The following is a 21,781-nucleotide window of genomic DNA, read 5'->3' as shown; positions in this document are numbered from 1 at the left end:
TGGCAGTTTCACCAGCATTTACCACTCGACATATCAGTTTTGGGTTTTTGATGGACCAGTAGCCATGTGATCTGGAGTGATAATAAACACTCCCCCACCAGTCAGTCTAGAGCTGGGGAAGCCCTTTGGATTAGAGGTGAAACATCTTCAAGAACCAAACAGAGAAGTTCTGATGCTTTCTGCTGAAACATGAATGACCTACCATGACATGGATGACTGAGAATCTACATATACATCATTTATAGAAGTAAAGGTATTACCAATGTAACAATGATATATATTTGTTTTGCAGTCAGATCACATATATACAATGCAGTATTTGTCCCAGATATAAATTAACATACACGCAAATGACCAAACAGGCTGACAATCTCCACCTGCATTTTGAGACTAAACAGAGAACACTTATAGTATAAAAAAGCAATTCAGAATCTACATTTCATTATGATCAAGGATATATTTGATTACTACTTGAAATGTATTAAAGAGATCTGTTTAATTGGATTCTCTTGAGTAAAATCATCACATTCAGTAATTCATGGTCCTTCTCACCATGTTAGTAGCTGCATGTTAACACTCCACTCACACTTGTCCTATGAATTAGTAGTTTTTTTCAGCTATGACACCTTTGTATTTCTGTATACACAGGGCCTTAGTTTTGGTGTGGTATATTAGTATCTTATCTCGCTGGAACATATTTTACAACTGCATTTGTTTTTTACATATTAAATCATCACCACCTCCTTCTTTTGTTCTGCCGAGGTTGTTCTTTACTTTGAAAGAAGATTATTTCCTGTTGAGCAGCAATTCATTTGTTCCTCCAAACAAATATCTCTCTGTCTTCTTGTTTACATGGACCCCACCTCCCACCAAACACTGGAGGTCTGTAGCAGTAATGCACCACTCTACAGTTGTTTTTTTTCCCCCTCTGTGATCATGTATGCCGTACATTCCCGTGGCAGATGCAGGCGTGCATCCAGTCTGTGGTTAGCACACAGAGCACATGCACCGCCACAACTGAACTCCCAAAACAAAGCAAGCTGTCTTCTGAGAGAGCTGCTCCAAAACACATTGGTTACATTTAAACATTCAGAACACATTATCAGTTTGGTCACATGTTAGAAATAGAAGCTTATTTCACCCCAGGGCTGTAGCGCAGGCTTATGGTGAAGGGAATGTGTGAGAGTGTGAGGAGGAAATAGTGTACTCCCTTGGTGTAGATGAATATTTCCTGAAGAAACATAATCAGCTGCATTATTGCTTTTAGGAGTGTGGGCATAGGAGGTTTGGTGTTTTGTGCTGCATTGCTTTCATTTTAAATAGACTTCCTATAATGTATGTGTACATTTTAGGTTGGTTTATGTAGCCGATGAATAATAAGGTGCATCGTCTTGGCCAGTCTTTAGTAGCCTTGGAAATGTTTTGATACTGATTCTTTTGGCAGAGATCCTGTTCAACGCCCACCCAATGAGACGACAACTGTCCGTGATGTAACAAAGCATCAACCACTATAGCTAAACAATGACGCCAATGTCAAGATGCCAACAACTGCAGTTCCCCAAATTGCCACTTGAGGCTGACTCTAAAAGCCAGCCAGTCCCCATAGGACCCCATGTTAAAATACCCAACATTACGGCAAAAGTAAACATGTTTACAGTGTAGTGCAAAAAACAGTTTCGATCGCTATAGCTAATGTCACTGTTTATGACAACTGTATTGGGGACGCATTTTTATATAACTCACATTTTAAAATTATATTAGGGCTTACGGTAATGCATAATTAAAGTGCTTTGAATGACAGGTGGATGCCGTCATAGGACAGTGTTTGGCCCAGAGATCTTTGTATGACCTGCCTCAGCTCCACTCATGCTCCACCTCCTTACTTATTTTTTGATTAGCTGGGAGTTCAGAGGGGTCTGGCACTGCCAAGATGGTGATGGCAACATCACCTCACTGAGCTTAAAAACTGCAGCTTGGAAAAACATTGGGTTCATCCATCTTATCATACAGTGGATGTAACCTGAAAAGCAACCCATGGTGTGTGTCCCACTTTGTGGTGTCCACACACTGCACACCGCTCAACATGCATATAGACTTGTGTTGTAGTAGCAGCACTTCAGAATGAATAAATACTTAAACATAACATGCCAAAGTGGCCCAAATCCAGTGAATCTCTTATTTTTCATTTCACATCTGGGACACTTGCATATGTGGTTCTAGATCTGATTCATATCAGACCTCCACCTATATAACCATTGTGAGAATAGTCAGATCAGAATTAATGTGATATCACATATTGCCTGTCATCATTATTGTGTGTCTGCACCTTAGAGCCAGGTAAACGTAAACATGGTGGAGAGCAAAAACAGCTATGAGGTCAATGGAGAGACAGGGGACTTGGCTGTTTGTTGAAAACATGATGAAGACTGTTAATGATAAGACATTATTTTAGTTATTTTTGTATGAATATGACTGTTAGACCTTTGCATGTGTAATAGTTTAGGTTTACAACAGTATTCTCTCAAGATTGGAATTTATGTCACTTAATGTGAAGCATCAAATTGGAATTGAGCACCAAGGCTTGTAATGTGGATATATCCTTGATGACGTCTAGCTCAAGTTCCCAATCACACCAACTACTGTGATTTTGTAACCAGAAGGACTCGGTATAATTTAGTCACTTGAGATAAAAGATTAAAGTTGGAAAAGTTTTGATGTTACATAATATTTATGTAACAAAAAAAAGTGTTTTTAAGGTTTAAGATTTTTACCTTTAATCACAGTTCCTTCATCAGGCCAAAGAGAGCAAACATTCAAAGATTCCCGTGGGGAAAATCACATTTTTTACTTTGTCAACATGTCAATGGTGTGTTTTTCATCAGTGAAACTAACAGTCAACACCATTGTTGAGCATTTCAATCTTGAAACTGCAGACTACCAATGAGAGTAGAAAAACATGGATTCAAATCTCTGGGGTCTCACTGGTAACCCAGGAGCCGATCCTGTCTACTGTCAAGGTTAAGCTTTATGGTATCATTATTGTTTTTCAGAAACGGTTTCCAGTTTCAATGTGTATGGCCAAAATACTCCAGTAAAGCATTGTGCAGCGTAGAGGAGCTTTATAGTGGTTGAACAGAGTCGTAAGTGAGCTGGTGTGCTCCGACTGCAGCGAGTGGGGAGGGGTGGCTGCAGAGAGAGAAGGGTACTCCAGAGATCCACACAAAGAGAAGCAGTGTAGAGCTACATGTAAGCCATTTTAGGCAGGAAGGGATTACTTTCATGGAAAAAACTTCTCAATTTGTAGCTTTGACACAGACATGGCTTTCAAGGGTTTTATTCAACAACTGGAGAGGAACTCTAAATACTGTCATAACACAAAGACACATCATCCTTCTCAGTTTTGTCCACGATCCAATATTTTTTGGGGGAAAATAACAGTTGCAAAGATGCCAAAAAGGTGGACGTTGAAGAGAGATCCAGGGTTGTTGTCAGCTGCAGAGAAGCTGACCTTTAGTTTGCACTTCCTCCAGACACTGATGTCAGCCGGTTCCCAAATGTATATTTGACCAACGTGCCCAGTTTGGATCCACAAAGCATCCAGAGTTTCCATAAATCTGTCGAGAGCAGAGGACCAGACTGATTTGTTAACAGTTTTCCTCATTAATCAGGCCTGCTGCGAAGGAGGGAGGACAGAGAGAGAGGTGATAGTGATGGAGAGCCGCTTCCTAACCGGAGGGGAGCGAAACTTTCAGCCCAGAGCCAGGATGCTCTTCTGCTGTGTGTGTGAGTGTGTGGTTGTTTCATTCATCTGTGAGAGTGGGGTGGGTGGTGTGATGAGAGTGCAGAAGAAGAGATGTGAGCATTGCACTTTCATCAGAAATCTGCTTAGTAAGATGTGCCGGAATGCATGTGCAGAGTGTCTGCAGGGTAAAGCTAAATGGAAAAGCTCTCTTCTTACACACAGTCGTGCACACAGACTAGCAGAGTTCCTGTTTGTGGGATTTTTAACACTTCCTGTCATGCTGATAAGCTCATTAGGTCCACATTTACAGGCAAGGTGTCAAGGAGTAGGCTAATATCTGCTTCTTTTTTTTTTTTGCTTTTGCTGTGTATTTGTGTTTGTGTGAGCCCTTCTGTTCCTGATTCATCTGCTACTCATCTGTATCTGTAACCACACAGCGTGGTGATAGTGGGCTGCAGCATCTGTCTGCTGTAAGATCAAGTGTGTATGTGTGTGGGCCGTGTTGTCAGTGTGTCACCACAAATAATGAAATGCTGCTCTGCTTTTTGGTCACTGTCAAGTAAAACAGGATGTCATGCTGCATTTCTTATACTGCTTACAATGTATGTTTGACTGGAACAAACACGCTGCCTAACTCTTATGTAAAGTATCACAACACAAACACACGCTGACGGTATTAGCTTGAATTACCGAATGGGAGTCAGACAGACCATCCATCCATTATCTATACATGGCTGGAGCCTATCCCAGTTGACTTAGGGTGAAAGCAGGGAACACCCTGGACAGGTCGTCAGTCTATCACAGGGCTACACATAGAGACAAACACTCACACTCACATTCGCAACTATGGACAATTAACCTCGGCATATTTTTGAACTGTGGGAGGAATCTGGAGTACCCGGAGAAAACCCACACATGGAGAATATGGAAACTCCATGCAGAAAGATCCCGGGAAAGCCTGGACGCAAACTGGGGATCTTCTAGCTGCAAGGCGAAAGCGCTAACCACCAAGCCACTGTGCAGCCCTCAGACAAACCAGTCTTCCATTATTTCAGATTTGGCCTTTGATAAAATCTTGTACTTTATGTTTTAATGGAACATTTTGGTTCAACGTAATGGAGCAGCATACAGTAATAATATGTTTCTGGTACAGCTGATCAGTTTGTTTGAATCTGGGTGACTGTTGTGTTAAATTAAGGTGGTAACAAATCAGTGTTTCAATTAAAGCTGGAAGAAGCTTTTTTTTTTGAAACCCTGACATTATTGGGCAAAAATTGCACTAACCTTTCAGTTTATTGTACTTCATCTGATAACAGCTCTTTTCACCCAGAAAAGGTGAGATTGTATAAAGTGCAAAAAACGTCTGTGCTGTAAATCAGATCTGGTAGTGCAGTGGATTAAGTGGAGGACTTTTACTTGGGAGAGTGAAGTGTGAATCCTATGTGAAGCCACAAATAAATGTTGACTTTTAGCTTGACTGTTCTGAATTATGTGCAAATTCCAGGAAAGTCTCTTGGGAGGGGCTTAGGACAGAGTTGCCTGTTGAAGCTTTAATGATTATTTTGTAAACTGACTGGTTAATTGTGTACTGTAAGCTATGTCATCTCAGAAAATCGATCAATAATTCTCCAAGAGCCTAAAAGGATGTCTTCAAATAGTGAAAAACAAACAGGTCCTGCATTTGTACACTGAGAGAGCTGCAACAATTAATCAGTTACTCGATTAGTTGTCAACTGCATAATTCATTGCCAGCTATCTTGAAAATCAATTCATCAGTTTGTCATTTTTCAAGGAAGTCAACATCTCTGATTCTAGCTCTTTAGATTTGACTATTTTCTGCTCTCTTATTCTGCTCTACTTATTCTCAATGACAGTCAACTGAATGTTTTTGGGTGGTGGATGAAACGACGTTTGAAGATGTCATCTTGGCTTTTTGAAAACACTGAATGACATTTATTTATTTATTTATTTTACCATTTTCTGACATTTTATCATCTCAAAACTAATCTATTAATCGACGGGGAAAATAATTGCTAGTTACAGCCATATACAGTCATATGTAACAGTAAAAGTGTCATGTTGAAGAAGTGAGACTTATCTGTTTTGCTTAACAAATGATCAGAATGATGAGTAAATATATATAAATATCAACAACAGCTTTGTCAAATATTTACTGAGAAATGGATGCACAGTTAATTGTATTAATTTCAGTCAGAATTCTTGTAATCTTGTGTCCAAGGACATAAAGAGGTCTAACGTATAGATGGTGCATTTCAATGATAAAATAGACATTTTCTAAGTGCTTATAGCTCAGCACCGTTGAGAAAATCTTCTATGAAAGTGAGCTGAAAGCAGATATATGTTACTATTAATGACTTTGAAGCTACTGTTCATCTCTCTGGGAACAGTTTTAGTCTCCAGCTGTCTAATCAAAGACACAATCTCCATTGATCTAATCAGATTTACTGGACAGAGTCTCCTTTACAACCACAGAAGATTGGCAGTCAGCCCCACACACACACACACACACACACACACACACACACACACACACACACACACACACACACACACACACACACACACACAGATACACACCTCCACTAAAGGCCTGTTGTATACCAGCCCAGCTGCTTTTATTCATGATCAGCACCTGTATTTTAAGCTATCAAAGGGCAAATGTTGTGTTATTGCTCGAGAATGTCATTCTCCTTTTTTGTCCACGTCTCCCTTTTGCTCTCTGTAGCTTTTCCCTGTCAGGCTCGATCTCTGTCTTCCACCTCTGGGCAGACGAATGTCAGTGCAAAGTCAGCTTTGAGTGCAGAGCTGAGCTGTGGGGAATCAAAATCAAGTCTATTTAATCTCAGTCATCTCTGTCTGCCTGGATACTGACTATTCCTCGCAGATGTCAGAGTCACTGCAGCATTTTGTCCAATTAAATCATCGCCAAACGACCTGCAGCTCCCCCTATCTTATCTGGTATGTTTCACTTCCCTTCAGTCTGGATTTGTTGCTAATAACCATAATATTAATGCGCCTGAAAGGACCTCTTTTACAGTAACTGAACCCTAAGGAAAATGCATCCAAGTCAATGTTTTCTTTTTATACATGTTGTCACTCGCATGTCTGGAGGTGTTGCCATTCAACACATGTATTGTGTGTAGTAAGAAAGAAAAAGCAGAATGATAAGGATGAGCGGATATTCTGCACAGCATTCGAGGTGAATGCAGACAGATGGAGCTGCTTGTGGTTTAGGGAGAGCCAGGGCCGACCTTCTGCTGCCTCATGGAGACTGGAGGGACTCTGCAAGGACGGCGTGTGTCTGCGGCGAGTTAGATTGGGAAGGTGAACCAGCAGACAGAGACTCCAGGGGACAAGAGAGAGGGAGAGTGTGCGTTTATTTTGCTGTTGTATGAGATAACTAGTGAGTCCCAGCTGGCAGTGATTCGGCAGCCTGTCAGGTAACTGTGCAATCAGGTAGCTGTTTTTGTCACATGGATGAGTCTGCGTCACAGATCACGCTTTGACTTTGGATATGTTATTACAACGTATAGTATCACTACTGAATGGTTGTGTTCTAGAGGGCCTTGTTGCATAACTATCTACTGCAATATCTAAATCAATGCTGAAAGAATGATTCATTTCTTTTACTCTGCACTCACCAAAGTACTTGATGAGATTATCACAGCAATACAGACAGATGGAGGCAAGAAACACGAGGCACCAGCTGAGGACAGATTGTAAACAAGCCAATAATATTTTTGTCACAGATAAGAATGATGGCTAAAACAACAAAATCAAGATAAGCTGCAATAAACTAGAGCTATTCTGTAATGATGCACTGAAAGTTGTGCAGCAGCTAAATCCCTCAAGATAAGGAGTTTGTGCTAAGACGTGTGGCAAATGGCAAACATGTCTGTGAACAATGCCAATTACAAATCAGTCTTAAGGTTTTTTTTTCAATCCAAACTGAGTCAGAATTTTGCAGCAGCTATATTTGCAGTTCTTCTGACTTGTGCAGCAACCTCTCTGCCTGTAAAAAGAAACAAGGTTTGTGGTCCAAACATGTGATCCAAAACACTGTGCCAGCATTTCCTCTGCCGCAAAATCCACATTCCAAGAAAGTGTCCAAGGAAAACTAGCATTTGACAGAAAACCAAAGTCCAACAGATTATCCACAACAGCAAAGCTTCCAGCAGTCAGAAAATGTTTAGGTGTGAAACCATTGAAGGTCTTTCTGGGCTGTTTGGGAGTCCTGGCATGGTTCTCTGCTGGCTCCTTATACTTTAAAACAGATAGAAGTAGGTCAGCGAAAGTCAAGGAAGGAAAGATACCAGCAGTTTTATTCCCTCATGCAGAGGAGATCGCTCAAGTGTTGCTGTCGATCGTCTACTCCTTTGGGTGCTGATATCTTCAGCGCAGGAAGCTTTTACTCCGGTTCAGCTGTTACACTGAGACCCCGTGAGCTCCGTGTATAATAAAGGCACATCTAAGGACCAGAACTTCAAATTTTCAATGTTGCTTTATCAATAGTGTGTTTTTTCAGTTATTGAACTGACTGGCAGATCCCAAAGAGTTATCTTTCAGTTTTAATGTTACTGTTCAATGGTTAAAAAAAAAACTAATGATATACATTTTAATGTGATCCAAAAGTGAAAGAATCAAAGAAATGCTCACTGTAGCAGTACATTTTTACTCACATATTCATTCGTCCAGTAGTACATTCAGTTTTATGTGCTTGTTTGACTCGATACACTTTCTAGGAACAGTTTATGAGGAAGATCATTAGAACAAATTATTCAACAAACATCCAAAACCAGGTGAAATCTGTCTTCACCGGCAGAATTATTGTTAATAATAAATGATTGCTTTGATGTGTTTGCAGACCACACACGCTCATTGTGCACCAGATATAAAAGGCAGGAAAATGAGCTTTCCAGCATCCTAAGGATCAGCCATGTGGTGCTTGGCATCATGCCTGAATGGGGAAACTGAAATGTGTTTGCCTCAAAAAAATGCAAATAGATGAATAGTGATGTTTGGGTCCTGTATGGTTCTGGACCTGCTTCTTCTCATCCTGTCTGCTGTTGCTTTAAAACCTTTTAGCCTCAGTTTGACCTTTTGACATCCCATCATTTGACAGTCCATTCTCTAATGAGCATTTTAGATTTCATTGGATCATTAAAAGCTGCAGTCAATCTTGAAATAATGAAAATGATGGAGATGAAAGAAATCGCTCTTGGAACAAGACAACACACAATGCAGGACACATTTGGCGTGAATATAAACACAAAGCTGGCACAAAGATAAGGCATTCTTAATCCTTTGCTAAAAATGAATTCAGATTGGTTAAAGGGCGAATTTGCATGTTTTCGTTTGGAAGCACAGTTGAAGAGCTAATCAGTATTTTAAAGTTGATTTGCTGATGGATGAGCTTTTACACACGTTCCTTTATTTTAGGTTTTTATTTCAGATGTTTCACTTTTTTGGAAGCTGTTTGTTTTGAGCATGAGCCATTTGTCGGGTTACATTTAAGAGACAGCAAACTCATACTGCAGCCTTCCCATTATTCCAAGAACTTTGAGGTGTGGCAGCTATTTCAGTTGGTCTATATCCTCAGATAGCTCAGCAGACTGGTGGAGCACTGAGCTTCGTTAACTTTGTGCCACCTCAGCGCTGACAGACACGGAGCTGCTTTTATTGCCGCCCTCATTAGGCACTCAGCCTCTGCAAACCAGAAACCTCAAACCTGAACTCCACCCCAAATGTCTGTGTGCCAGGATGGAGAGAGTTTAGAGCCACACATACAGACTGCTGATCTTCTGTTCCTCAGCATGTGGCACTCCTCCCTGCAATGATACGATTTGTATTAATGGAGCTGCATAGTTGTTCCAAAAAAAAAAAAAAAGTGTGATTTTGATATTTAATGATTCTCATTGACCTCATTCATTTGGCATTTCCCTCATTTTGACAGAGTTGCGTCTGCCAGTGTACTTTAGCAACTTTGGCATCAGCAGATTTGCGCAACATTGACCGCACAACTCCATTCTCCTCTAGTAAAAAAGCTCTGTTATAAAAAACATCATATTCTCAGCTGAAGTGTGTTGTCTGTGTTTACTTGTGTTAATCGCCAAACATCTCAGCTACACTGTGGGAACTTTTCTCCTACTGGGCACAAAATTTTTGTCCCCACAGGCCTTAGTCGTCTATGTAATTTTGGATGAAGACTCGTTTTTTGGGAGTTTAAATTAGAATTAGAGTTAGGATTAGGTTTAAGTATGGTTTAGGGTTGGACATGCTGTGGTTATGGTTTAGGTTTGGGGAAGCCTTAGGAAGTCAATATGGTGTTTTGCAAGTAACACAAGCAATCTATTTAAATGTTTCAAGGCACTCAGAGTAAGTAACTAGTTGTGAATGACTCATACTGACATCAGCTGTGATGGCAGTTGAGAAACTGAGAAAAACATGGCATGAATAAGATAGTAGTCTTTAAATAACTCAATCCAAAACACTTGTATTTAACATGAGCATGCAGTATCATTTAAAAAGAGTCTTTCCAGCCTTTCTGATTTTTGACACCTTGAAATGAAGCTTCTTGTGACCCTTTATCAAAGGTCATAGCCTGAATATGGGCATGAGTCACGAGCAGCGACCAACCAAAAGGAAACGTTTCCTTCTCTGCATCATTTTTAGAGGCTTGAAGAGCTAAATGCAGCCATTGTTTTACTGAAAAAAGTAAAACAGAGCGAAGTTGGGAAAAAATGAATATAGTCTTGATCTTCTTGTCTTGGAAACCACTGATCTAAATCAGCTTCCCACAGTGCAGCTTGTCTAACCACAGTTTGGCAAAATAGTGAGAAAGATGAAGAGAAACCACTGAACTGGAGAGGACTGAATGAGCAGCCTGTGGTGCCGTCCTGAATGGTAACTGGTTTATTCAAAGGTCAACCGCCACCTACTCATAGAGATGATGTATGAGACTTATTAATTCCTGCTCACATACACCGTTTTCCTTCTACGTGGAAGAATTTGATTCTCAAACACACTGATAGGAAGTGGGATCTTGTTTTGAGCACAGTTGATAAAATCTACAGTGATGCATTCACTCCACTGCTGGTTTAACCATCAGGGCTAACATAATGCACAGCCCACAAAGAAGCAGCTTGGCAGGTTATGTCAATCAATACGCTCCTCTCCATTATATTATTGATTTATAGGAAATAAGGGAGCTACACAAAGACTCCAAGAGGTAATAGGGCAAAGGTCTTAGTGGCTTAAGGCCTCATCACATCATTGAAAAAAATGCTATATGTGCTGTTCTTCAATCACATGCCGAAAAGAAATGTCCTCTTTATAGTTCGTCCAATGTGCGTTTGATGTTGTCTTACATGTCATCTGCAATCTCTGACTGTGCCAGCTTCATATATCTTAATAACAATGTGAGTGTTCTAACAACTAGTTTAGTAAAACCCTCATTTGGAATGTAACCCAGTATTCAACTACTATAATTTTTTGATAGCACTACCATAAGGACAAATGTAGTTTTTTCTAAGGTAATTTACTTTAGTATTTCCATTTATTGTCATGTTATAGTTTTTGCAAATTAAAGGATAAATAGTGTTCTTTTTACATTACATCTATCCAACAGCTAAAGACAATTTTCTCTACAAATTAAGACACTATACAGAAAACATTCAATGGGCTTTTTGGTTAAACTTATAAGCAATAGGGGCTGACTGGCCAATACTAATTATTAGGAGACCAATAACTGTGATTTGGAACCATTATACTAGTAAATTTTTGAAAAAATGAAAATCTTGGTGTCAAAATTTAGAGTAACACCAAACTTCAAACTTGAAATGTCTTGGTTTAAATATATTTTATATGCATTTAATTAAAACTTTTGTTTATTATCCTTCGGTGTTTATGAGCTGTTACTACATTCAAGTAAATAATCAGATAGTGCCGTTTATAGAGAAATGCAACTGCATCAGAGCATCATGAATAGCGCATGTTAAATTAATTAATTTAATTGGGAATTGGCTTTCAAAAGCCATACTGATAATCAGAAAAGGTCGCTTTCTCCTGAATAATTAAAATTTTCACACATTCATTTGGCAGGTCTCACTTACATGGTTTCATTTTGAACGTAGAACTTTTTAGAATGTAGTGTTGCTACTTTTAATTCAAGAATCTAAACACACACATAATCTTGTGTTTAAATTTCACCCATGATCATAAATGCAACTTAGTTATGCTGTAAAAAAAAAAAACAAAATACAATATCTATGCATAAATCTAATTACATAGTAAAAATGTCTGGGTCAGAATCATTTTAGACAAAATACACAAATATCTTTATGTTATGATAAATTGAACACTTGAAATGAGGATTCCAGACAACAGAGCTGCAGCAGGCTCAAGAAAGAAGAGACGCTGACAGTCTGTGGGATCGCAGTAAGAGAATGAAATGAAGACAAAAATGAACACATGGAGAAAACCGATGAACACCGAAAAATCAAAGGCTTAGACTTTGAAAGAGACTCGTGGATATGGTCAGGCTGAGCTCTGAATGCTGCTGCCATATATCACCCCGTGGTCCTGCACTTCACTGCAGACCTCTGCAAATGTATTCTGGGGAGGAATTTTCCATGACCGCAGTCTTCTTTTCCCTCTTATTCACCGTTTAGCTTTTTCAACCTCCTGCACACATATCGCATTAGAAAGTATCAGTTGCTGCTATTTCTGATGTAATTATTATGTTATTTATTTCTGCCAGATGTCATCATGAATAAATAAACTTCAAAGGGCATTTAAAAGGCAGTCTGGAGCCACTAAAGGAATTTGAAACTTGCTCTTGATTTTCTTTTCTAATGTGTCAAACTTTCCACTGTACGTTTCCATCTCTCAACTCCTGCAGAGTCGCTGTCAGTCATATTTCCTTGTTATTTCCATCTGTAAGCTTGTTCCCGCTCTACCTTTACTTTATTTGTTTCCCATTTTAGTATTGTAGACTCAATCTGCCAGCATCTGTTGTGTCTTTCTTCCAGTTATGGTAATCTGCAATAGTATAATAGCATTGTAACGGTGTTTGCACTTGTCTCTGGAGCCAAAGCCAACTGCTTTAAATAAATATCTTCAGCGTCCAGGTTCAAGGTCTGTTTAGTTCTCATGTATACAATTTTTCTTTTCTGTTGCACATTACACGCTATCAAAACATAGCCACGGTGAAAATAACCATGCGTGTTAGCTGGAATTTTAGAATGTCTCCTTTTTTGTCTCCACAGGCCCACTTGCGCTCGGTGGATGTGAAGATCCTGCAGCAGTTGCTGGCAGTCCATGAGGGCATCGAAGCAGTGAAATGGCTGCTGGAGGAGCGCAGCACGCTGACCAGCCGCTGCAGCAGCCTGACCAGCAGCCAGTACAGCCTGGGCGAGGGCCCCGACACCTCCTGGAGGGGCTCCTGGAGCAGCCTGCAGGACCCCAATGACAAGCTGGACAACATCTCCATCGGAAGCTACCTGGACACCCTGGCAGACGACATGGACGAGTACTGTCCCTCCAGCTCGGAGTCCGTCATCTGCTCCACCACGCCGCTGGTCTCAGAGGCCACCGCTGGGAGCCGCACAGCTGGAGGCCCCACAGCCACAGTGGCAGCAGCTGGGACAGGACCTAACGTAGGGGTGAGGTCTGTTACTGGTACTGGTACTGGGAATGGGAATGGGGTTCGAGCTGTGGTAAATGAGAATGGAATTGGGGTTGGAAGTGGGACAGAGGTGAGAGGTGGACCTGTGAATGGAGTCAGCAGTGCTGGGACTGAGATTGGTGAAACTGGGAAACCAGCAGTTCCCATCAGCTCTACCCAAACCAAGTCTGCGAGCCCCAAGCGAGACACTCCCGTCTGGACCAAGGCTCCAGAGACGGATAAGGGAAGCCCAGTTTTTAAGGACAGTACTCAGAAGCAAGCCATTAAGGCTAATGGAGTCCTGGAGAAACCAACCACACAAACAGGCAGCCCAACTCCCTCCAGCCTCAGTGAGAAACTGGAAACCAACCAGAGCCCCAAACTCAAACCTTACAAAAATGGAAAGATCGACTTGGATACATGCAAAATGAATGGTAAAATGCATCTTGAGTATGACGCTCACTGGCGCTGGGTGCAGTCGCAAGAAGATGTGACGTTTTTGTAAGAAAGATAATCAAAGAGGGGACTAAAGCCACTATTGAACACTCCCTCTGCAGCGTCAAAGACCAGATCACTGAAGGTTAGAAGAAGAGCGAACTGCTGTTGTCAAATGCACATAGTGAAGTTTTCGTCGGTGAGAGACACTGAAAGACAATGCTGTGTTTGTTGTGTTGTTCCCTCCTGTGACTGCACTAACTTTCTATAAAACATTGATGTCAGTGTTAAGGTGGATGCACATTACAGGATTTTGACCACATTTAGCTGAACAGGGCTGCCTCACACAAACATAGGAAAAATCTGTTTTAAAATCCTGTGTCATAGTTTTTCTCAGGGTCTTTTTAGCATTCCCTGATATTATTTTATTTTTATCTTATTTCATTTTATTTTCCTTAGAATAAAGCACAGTGAGACTATCTACCAGAGAGCTGAAACATGATTTCAGATTGTTTGGCATGTACTTTACCAACCAATGAAATTTAAAACTTTAACCTTAAATTGACTCTCTTAGATTACATAGAAAAATACTCTGAGGTTCTACAAAAAAGAATGCTTGCTGTCACTTTCTCTATATTTCCTATTGAACTTTTTTTGGATCCTCTGTGACAGTGATTCCCAACCTTTCTTTTTGTTTCGACCCCTTGAAATCAAACAATTGCACACTCTTATTACAGGTTGTGGCCTTATTGTGGTGATGAGCTGTGTGTAGTTTCACCAGATAATGCAATTTACTTTGTGGATTGTTTAATTCAAAGGGGTTTTAGAGTGGAAGAAGGGAAAATAAATCACAAGAAAATGCAAAACTTAGACAAAAGAAACAACCAAAGTTTGTGTAGAGAATTTATTTTTCTTCCATACTCTTCAGATTTATCTTGGTATTTGACCCTGAGGTTGGGAATGACTGTCAAACTCCACAATCAACAGCACTGATGAGCCCTAATGTACTGCATTTAAAAATAGTAGTAATAGTATGAAACCAAACCCACCTTAATCAGCCTCCCATCACAGTCCCAAATACAAATTTATTGTATAGACCCCTATTCATAACCAGTGCATCTGAACCCTTCTGGTATTAGACAGCATAACCTAATGAAATATTAACCAAAAAAGTGAAAAATAAGTACTAAGCAAGTGTTGTTATGACATTTTTGAGCGTGTTTCTCTGCCAACACTTCCCTTCAGCAGTAGATGCTATGAATGACATAGAAGACAAAGCACTGAGGTCATTGAAATACTGTACTGCTGTTAGCATTTGTGTCTTTGTGGAGCTTCAGTGCTTAACCAGCCACCTGCAATATTGTATATTTGCTGAATGACAGTACAGCTGCTCTGTGCATCAGGTACTAGTTGTGACTGGTTGTAGGCAGTTTTCTGAATATGGCTGAATATTTTTCTTCTCAGTTATGGTAACCTGTGTTAATTTTCTTTAAAGCAGATGTTGTGCCTGATTGGTGTAAACCTGAACTACATATGCCTGTATTTTCCCCTGATGAGATGACTGCACTGTTGTTCTGATAATCTGAGTGTTTTGACTGATTTTGTCTTGTTTTTTTGCCTCTTCCTGGCCTCTGCTTGCGTGTACAAACGGCTAGACCAGTAGTCTGTGTCCTCTCGAGTGTCGACTGGTAAATGTGTTGTGCTGGCTGGGTGGATGTTGCATGCCTTGTGCCGAAAGCTTTATTGGTTGATTTGTGGGAAATGCGTGGAAGGCCGAACACAATCGGAGAAGAAAAGCAATATTTCTCAAAAGCCTGTCTGCCTGCTTACATAAGCAGCCTCCTCTCAGTAAATGAAATCTAATAATAATGTCTGCTCTTCAACAGACGACAACACTACTGACGAGGAAATGGTGTGTGCGTGTTTGATGTGTGTGTGTGTGTGTGTGTGTGTGTGTGTGTGTGTGTGTGTGTGAGTGAGACAGATGCTGACTGCCTTCCCGAGCACAGCTGCCCTGTCAGGTTTGCATAAGAATAGACGAGTCCCAAAGGTTTTCAAACATTTTTGGCTCATTCATCACAGCGTTACTACACCTCCTACCAGTCTGCAGTTAGTCATGTTAATGGTGCGGGGATAGTGCAACACATCTGGTAAACCGAGGGGAACATATTACATAATCTCTACTGTTTACGCTTCAGTGTAATTTGTCAAGAAAAAGCTCCTCGTAAAAGGTAAATATGACCCTCACTCATGCCCATTTTCTTTCACGGCCGGGAACTGTTTCAAACTTATTAGAGTTTTAATATTGCTGTCAACATTAAAAATGATATTTGACACACTGCAGTTAAGTATAATCAGTCCTGGTCCATTAGCATCCTTAAGGTCTTAGATTTTTATCAGGTTTATGCATTGTAACAAAACTATTTTGTCAATTAGTTATTGCACCACCCAACTGATACAATTTTAATGTAGTTTCTACACTTGTGAAGTTTTCTGTTCTCGCATGTGCAGTTTCCAGTGACAACAATGGCATTGTGGCAGATCTTAGTAAGTTTTGGGTCCATGTTTTCAAGCAGAAGTAGACAAGAAGTGGCTTATTGTGTCTTTAAGGCTTTACTTTTTTTCTCCTTTCTATCCAACTGTTGATTTTGCCTTTCTGAAATAAAAACTACCACAGCTGTTGATTTAATCATCTGTGCTGTGGTTCCGCTGACTTGATAATTTTGCATCAGCTGGCTTTTTAATGATTTTAGTTACTCGTCTTGAGAGAAAAAGCTTGTGAGAGGAATTATAAATTTGCACTCGTTGGCTATAAATGGTACTAAACTAACAGACTGAGGTAATGAGTCTGGCAGCAAACTGCTTCCTCATCAGGTAATAGTCTATACAGAAGACAGAAATAAAGAAACAGCACTGTCTGCATGCTGAAGTGTAGAGACAATGTTAGTGATATAAACATACAAAAGCTACTGCTTAGTTTACATACAAAATATATGCTCATATTTCCAAACAGTATTTTTCACTTTTAACATTGCAAGACAAAAGGCTTTGAGCATGTGAGGCTGGATAACACTGGCTGGGGATGCTGGAGGGCAAAGTTTAGAACAGAGACAAACTCTGATGTCAGACTGGTGCACATTTGGAAAATTGCACATCGTGGACGTGTTAAGTGTCATGAGGGCTTTTGAACGTAACCTCTATGAAACTGAAGGAATGCTAAGTTAAAAAACTAGTTGGCCAGACATGTTGATGATTGTGCTGCTGAGCTTCAATTGGACAGTAAATCTTTAGGGTATTTTTAATCGATGGATAAAGAGTTAACTGCTTCATGTTGAGTGAACTCCAGCCAGCCTATTTGAATTGGTGCTCTGCCGGGTTTCAGTGTAAAGAAATTCCTTCCCTCCATGCTGCTACAGTAAGATGTTAAACTCAACATCTCTATTTATTTGAGCCCCTGAAGTGTTTCCTCTCTCCTCCCACTGCCTGTCTTTTCATCCTACTTTCCACCACCACACTGGTTTGATGGAAACGCTCAGTCGGTGCCAACACACACATCATGCACACACAATGCCCTGTAGCTGGAGACAGCACCATAAAGCCGGCACCACAGAAACAGCGACTGCAGGCCAGTCCTGGAGACAAGCAAGGAAAAGTGAGCTCAAACTCGACCTTGAACATTTGGACGAGCAGCTGCCCCCTTTTCCCCCATTTTCTCTTCTCTGAATAGAAATAGAGCATCTATCTATATCTGAATTCAGTCATGCTATAGCTTCCAACCACAGTACAGACATGAAGTCATGTGAAACCTCCTTCCCTTTTTGACATATGTGTTGGCTGTAAAGCAACCCCGCATGCCAAAAAAAAAAAAAAAAAAAAAAAAAGTCTGCTCTGCTGGTTTGTGGTTTTCTTTCCAAATTAGATGAGGCATATGGAAAAAAACTACATTTTAGTGCAGGGAACAAACCTGCAGAACACATTACATCAAGCTATAGTGTGTCTTTCTGAAGATATACTGTAACCCATGATGGTTTAATGTGTTTTCACTGAGAGCATGCAGGTCTAAATTTGGACATGAGCGTAGTTTTAAAGCACTCCTTGGCAGAGATGTAATGAGTGCTGACAGTGGAGGTGCCAGGAGGAGCTGCTTGTGGTCTGATTGTTTTCAAAAGAGTCATGATGATTGCTGCGTGCATGAGCAAGAATGGAAGTGTTACAAGATTCTGGAAAGCTTGTGGAAAATACCTTTCAGTCAAAGCTGAAAGAAGTGTCTCCTCACTTTGCAGAGTTTGTAGAGACAGTGAAGTGAAATAAAAGTGGGCAGATCAGCTCCCTGAAATCCTTCTGTTCTGTCCTCTCGAGGATTTATCAGGTGCGTGATGTGTTTGCCCTGGCTTCACGTGCCTGCACCCTCCGGCTATTCTGGGCACAAGACAAACAGCGTGATTACATAGACGAGTGGATATCCACATGAACACGGTTGCCATGACAATGAGGCTGAGCAGGCTTCAGCTCCAGAGGCTACATAAAACAATGTTTACTGCAGGGCTTTAGCAGCATAACAGTGCACTCTGGATGATGGCAGGTGAGATGAAATTTTTGGATAAATGCTGATCGCAGGTTTCAAGGTAGCACTTTATTCTAAAAAGGTTTTAACTAATGGCTTAATTAATAGTTTTTAATAACTCATGCTTTCAGAAATAGAAAGAAGAAAGAAAATAATAGAAAGGAGGGTATATAAGCGATTTATAAGGCATTAGTTATTGATTAATCACCTATTAACAAAACCATTAGTTACAATAAAGGACACCTTGTATCTACCCATTTTCACTATAACCAGCCAAGTAACTGCAAAGCACGGTGACTTTGTGCTGTAGTGGGACATACTGGCAATTAAAATAAAGTCACACAAACCAAATATCATCTCATATGTCTTACCAGCTTTGACATCTAAATTAAACATGTCACGCTACGTACAAAACATGAGCATCTTGTTCACTACAAAAAAATTATGTTCCTCTCACCAACGCTGCTGAATGCCCCCTTTAAATTTTAGTATTTAATTACATTATTATCCACAATTTTAATTCAACTTTTAAAGGCAGAGATGAGTGTCTTTGAGAGGCAGAAATCTCAAATTAATGCTCATTTGGTGTCAGCTTTTTACATGAGGGTTATTCATTTTCATTGCAGCTTTTATCACAGATTTTTTTTCCCACACATGCTTTAGCATTAGTATACTGCTCAGGCACTCTCTCTGTTTGCCACCTGAAACGCTGTCAAGAGCCTTTTTGCTGGCAAGTTTTACCCATTTTTGAGAAGCTAAAAGACAGACTGGTTGTGTCTCCCTAGAGGCAGAGCAGAGGGACAAACAGTGAGCTGAAGCAGCACACAGCATGAAGGAAGCTTCCACTCCCAGTATCCTGCTGTTTTCTTCCTTCCTCTCACACAAACACCAACACAAGCACGATTCATTCTGCCGCTGACGTGGGTCTCGAGGTACCTGACAGCATTCCCTTTTCTTGAATCTTATTTATATTTTAATCCCACGTTTGTTTGGTTCACAACTAAAACTGGTCGAAGAAATGGAAGTGAATTGAAACAAACCACACTGAGTGCTCTGAACCAGCTCCAAAACCTGACATGGAGGATTGAAAAGTAAAAGCCACAGAGGTCGACTGCAGTTCACTGGATCAGCTGAATCCATATCTCGCTTGAGTGAGTGGAATGTGTGTGTGTGTGGTTTTTTTAATTTTATTTTCATGGTACAACGCATTTTTTAAATTATTTTTGTTATGCAGTGTGTTTAGAGAAAAGGAGTTATTTTTCTTTGTAAAGTGAAAATGTTAAAACAATTAACTGATTACTTTCATTGATGTGGAGAACTATATAATGCAGTATGTAAATTATACAAGCTTACCAATGATTAAAGATATTTTAAATGGTTTACTTGTGCTGTTATTGCTTTTCAGACAGGAAAGTGGAAGATCACGATGATATTTCTCCTGAAAACATCTTTTCCAGTCTGACTTCTGTCTCAAACATTTCCTACAAGAAAGAGCTGAAATTCAAAACCAGACCTACTGCACCCCTTGTTGTAAACTGCTGTGAGAGCTTTCATGTAGATTTCTAATCAATATTTGTCCCAGCACTTCCACAAAGGTTTATCAATGCAGATCCATTAGCACTCAAAGCACTCGATGGCTGCTTTCCTGAACAGCTTCACAGACAACGATGAAAACAGGGGAAGCATCACTGCCCTTTGCAGGCAGTAACTGGTTGAAGGTGTGTAGAACAGAAGGCTTTGAATATATATACAAATATGCTGAATCTTTAGCCAGGAAATCACCTGATATTTAACACAGAAGAATAAAACTGCTCCAATAAACAACAGTTTTAAGCTTCTGGTGTCAATAAATAATATCAGAAATACCAGATTGGTTCAGCTGATTGAGTCAATCATGACGACAGAGTTTGTGTAATAAAACCGCATCTAAAAACACTACTTACACGTGTACATCAACATAAAATAGTGATCAAAGTTTTTACTAGACAATCCCAGTATTTAATCAGTTATTTTTGTACATCATGCATTTTCAATTAATCTGGAAATGGGAGTTTTTACTGTTTGAGAAAGCTTTGATTTTATTTCCACCAACTCAAATTGCATCGTATAGAAACATTTTAAAAAGTGAGGATTAAAATCGATATATTCCTTTGAACTTGCGTCACAGGGCTTTCCTGACTGTGAATGAGGCATCAGATTGAATCCTGACTGGAAATCTGCAGAAGTCTGAATCAGAGTAGCCATAGTCATCTCTCAGCTGACAAAGAAACACTTCCTAATTTACTTGCTGTCAAGTGTTCTCCCACTTTCAATGACGTGTGAATATCATTGATGATTTTTGAGGGTTTGTGTGCAGTTTCCCCACTTGAAAAAGGATGTTTCATCTACCCGGGTTATGAGCTGGGCTCCACTCATGAGTCAGACAGTTGCTTTCTTTTTCTTCCTCTTTTATTTTGCAATGATTGCAAGGTCATGGAATACAACGATGGCAACTTAGGTGATGGGTTTAGTTTATAGGGTTAGTTGAAAAACCTTTAAACAAAGCACAAAAGAACAATGTTCACAATATTGCATTCGGCAGATAGTAACAGCCATTCCCCATATACAATTTCACCTTTGTAAATGCCACTCAATTTATGTTTGTTAACCTCAACATCAAATAACTGAAGCAACAAACCATGGCATGACCAATTTTCAACAAATCCTATGCCGCATATGAATTTACCTGCATTTTAAAGAGTTGCTTTTAATCACATTTTAACAAATTTTACTCAACATTTCTATCAGACTTTTTAAACTATTTTTATACTTTTTCATATTTTTACAATTATTTAAAGTGCATAAAGTGACTTTTAAAGTGCATTCCGTTCCAGATCCAATAAATAAACAAATAGAATAAAGTGCATAGTACAACCCACCATTACAAACAGAATGAATTAACTGTTTTTTTTTTTTACCTTAGCTGGAAAACCTCTAATTAGCACCAATTAGCCTGCAATCTTATTTTCAACTGAGCAATTACAAACACAGCAATAAATGGCATACAGATATAAGTTATCAACCAGCCGCTCGTGGCTGACGTCGATCTCCGTGGCTAATGCTAATGCTAACACGTTTTGCAGCGGCACACATCGGCAGGTTAAACAGTCTCCCGGATCTTTCATGGTTCTGCTCTTACCCGCTGCTACCCGGATTTTTGTAGATGAAGCAGTCCTGCACAGTCAGTTTGCCGCAGATCCTCACGCTCACAGCCACTTTGTTTGAGGAGGTCATTCATTCTCCTCAGTGCTGCGTGTGTCCCTTTTTATGCTGCAGGTAGCAAACCTGCAGCCGCAGATTGGTTCCGCCCCAGCTG

General features: G+C 40.0%; 1 protein-coding gene across 1 annotated transcript in view; it reads left to right on the top strand.

Annotated features, from left to right (window-relative positions):
* lurap1 (leucine rich adaptor protein 1) overlaps positions 1 to 19,806 on the top strand; it is a 21,921-nt gene extending 2,115 nt beyond the window's left edge. The window contains exon 2 of the mRNA XM_023290517.3: positions 13,030 to 19,806. Within this exon, the coding sequence (XP_023146285.2) occupies positions 13,030 to 13,932 (903 nt within the window). The 3' untranslated portion in view covers positions 13,933 to 19,806. The remainder of the gene's footprint in view (positions 1 to 13,029) is intronic.
* The last annotated feature ends 1,975 nt before the right edge of the window (positions 19,807 to 21,781 follow it).

Source organism: Amphiprion ocellaris, chromosome 2 (assembly GCF_022539595.1).
Source record: "Amphiprion ocellaris isolate individual 3 ecotype Okinawa chromosome 2, ASM2253959v1, whole genome shotgun sequence".
NCBI lineage: Eukaryota > Metazoa > Chordata > Actinopteri > Pomacentridae > Amphiprion > Amphiprion ocellaris.
Note: the sequence above shows the minus strand (reverse complement) of the source record. Positions and strands in the feature narration are given on the sequence as shown.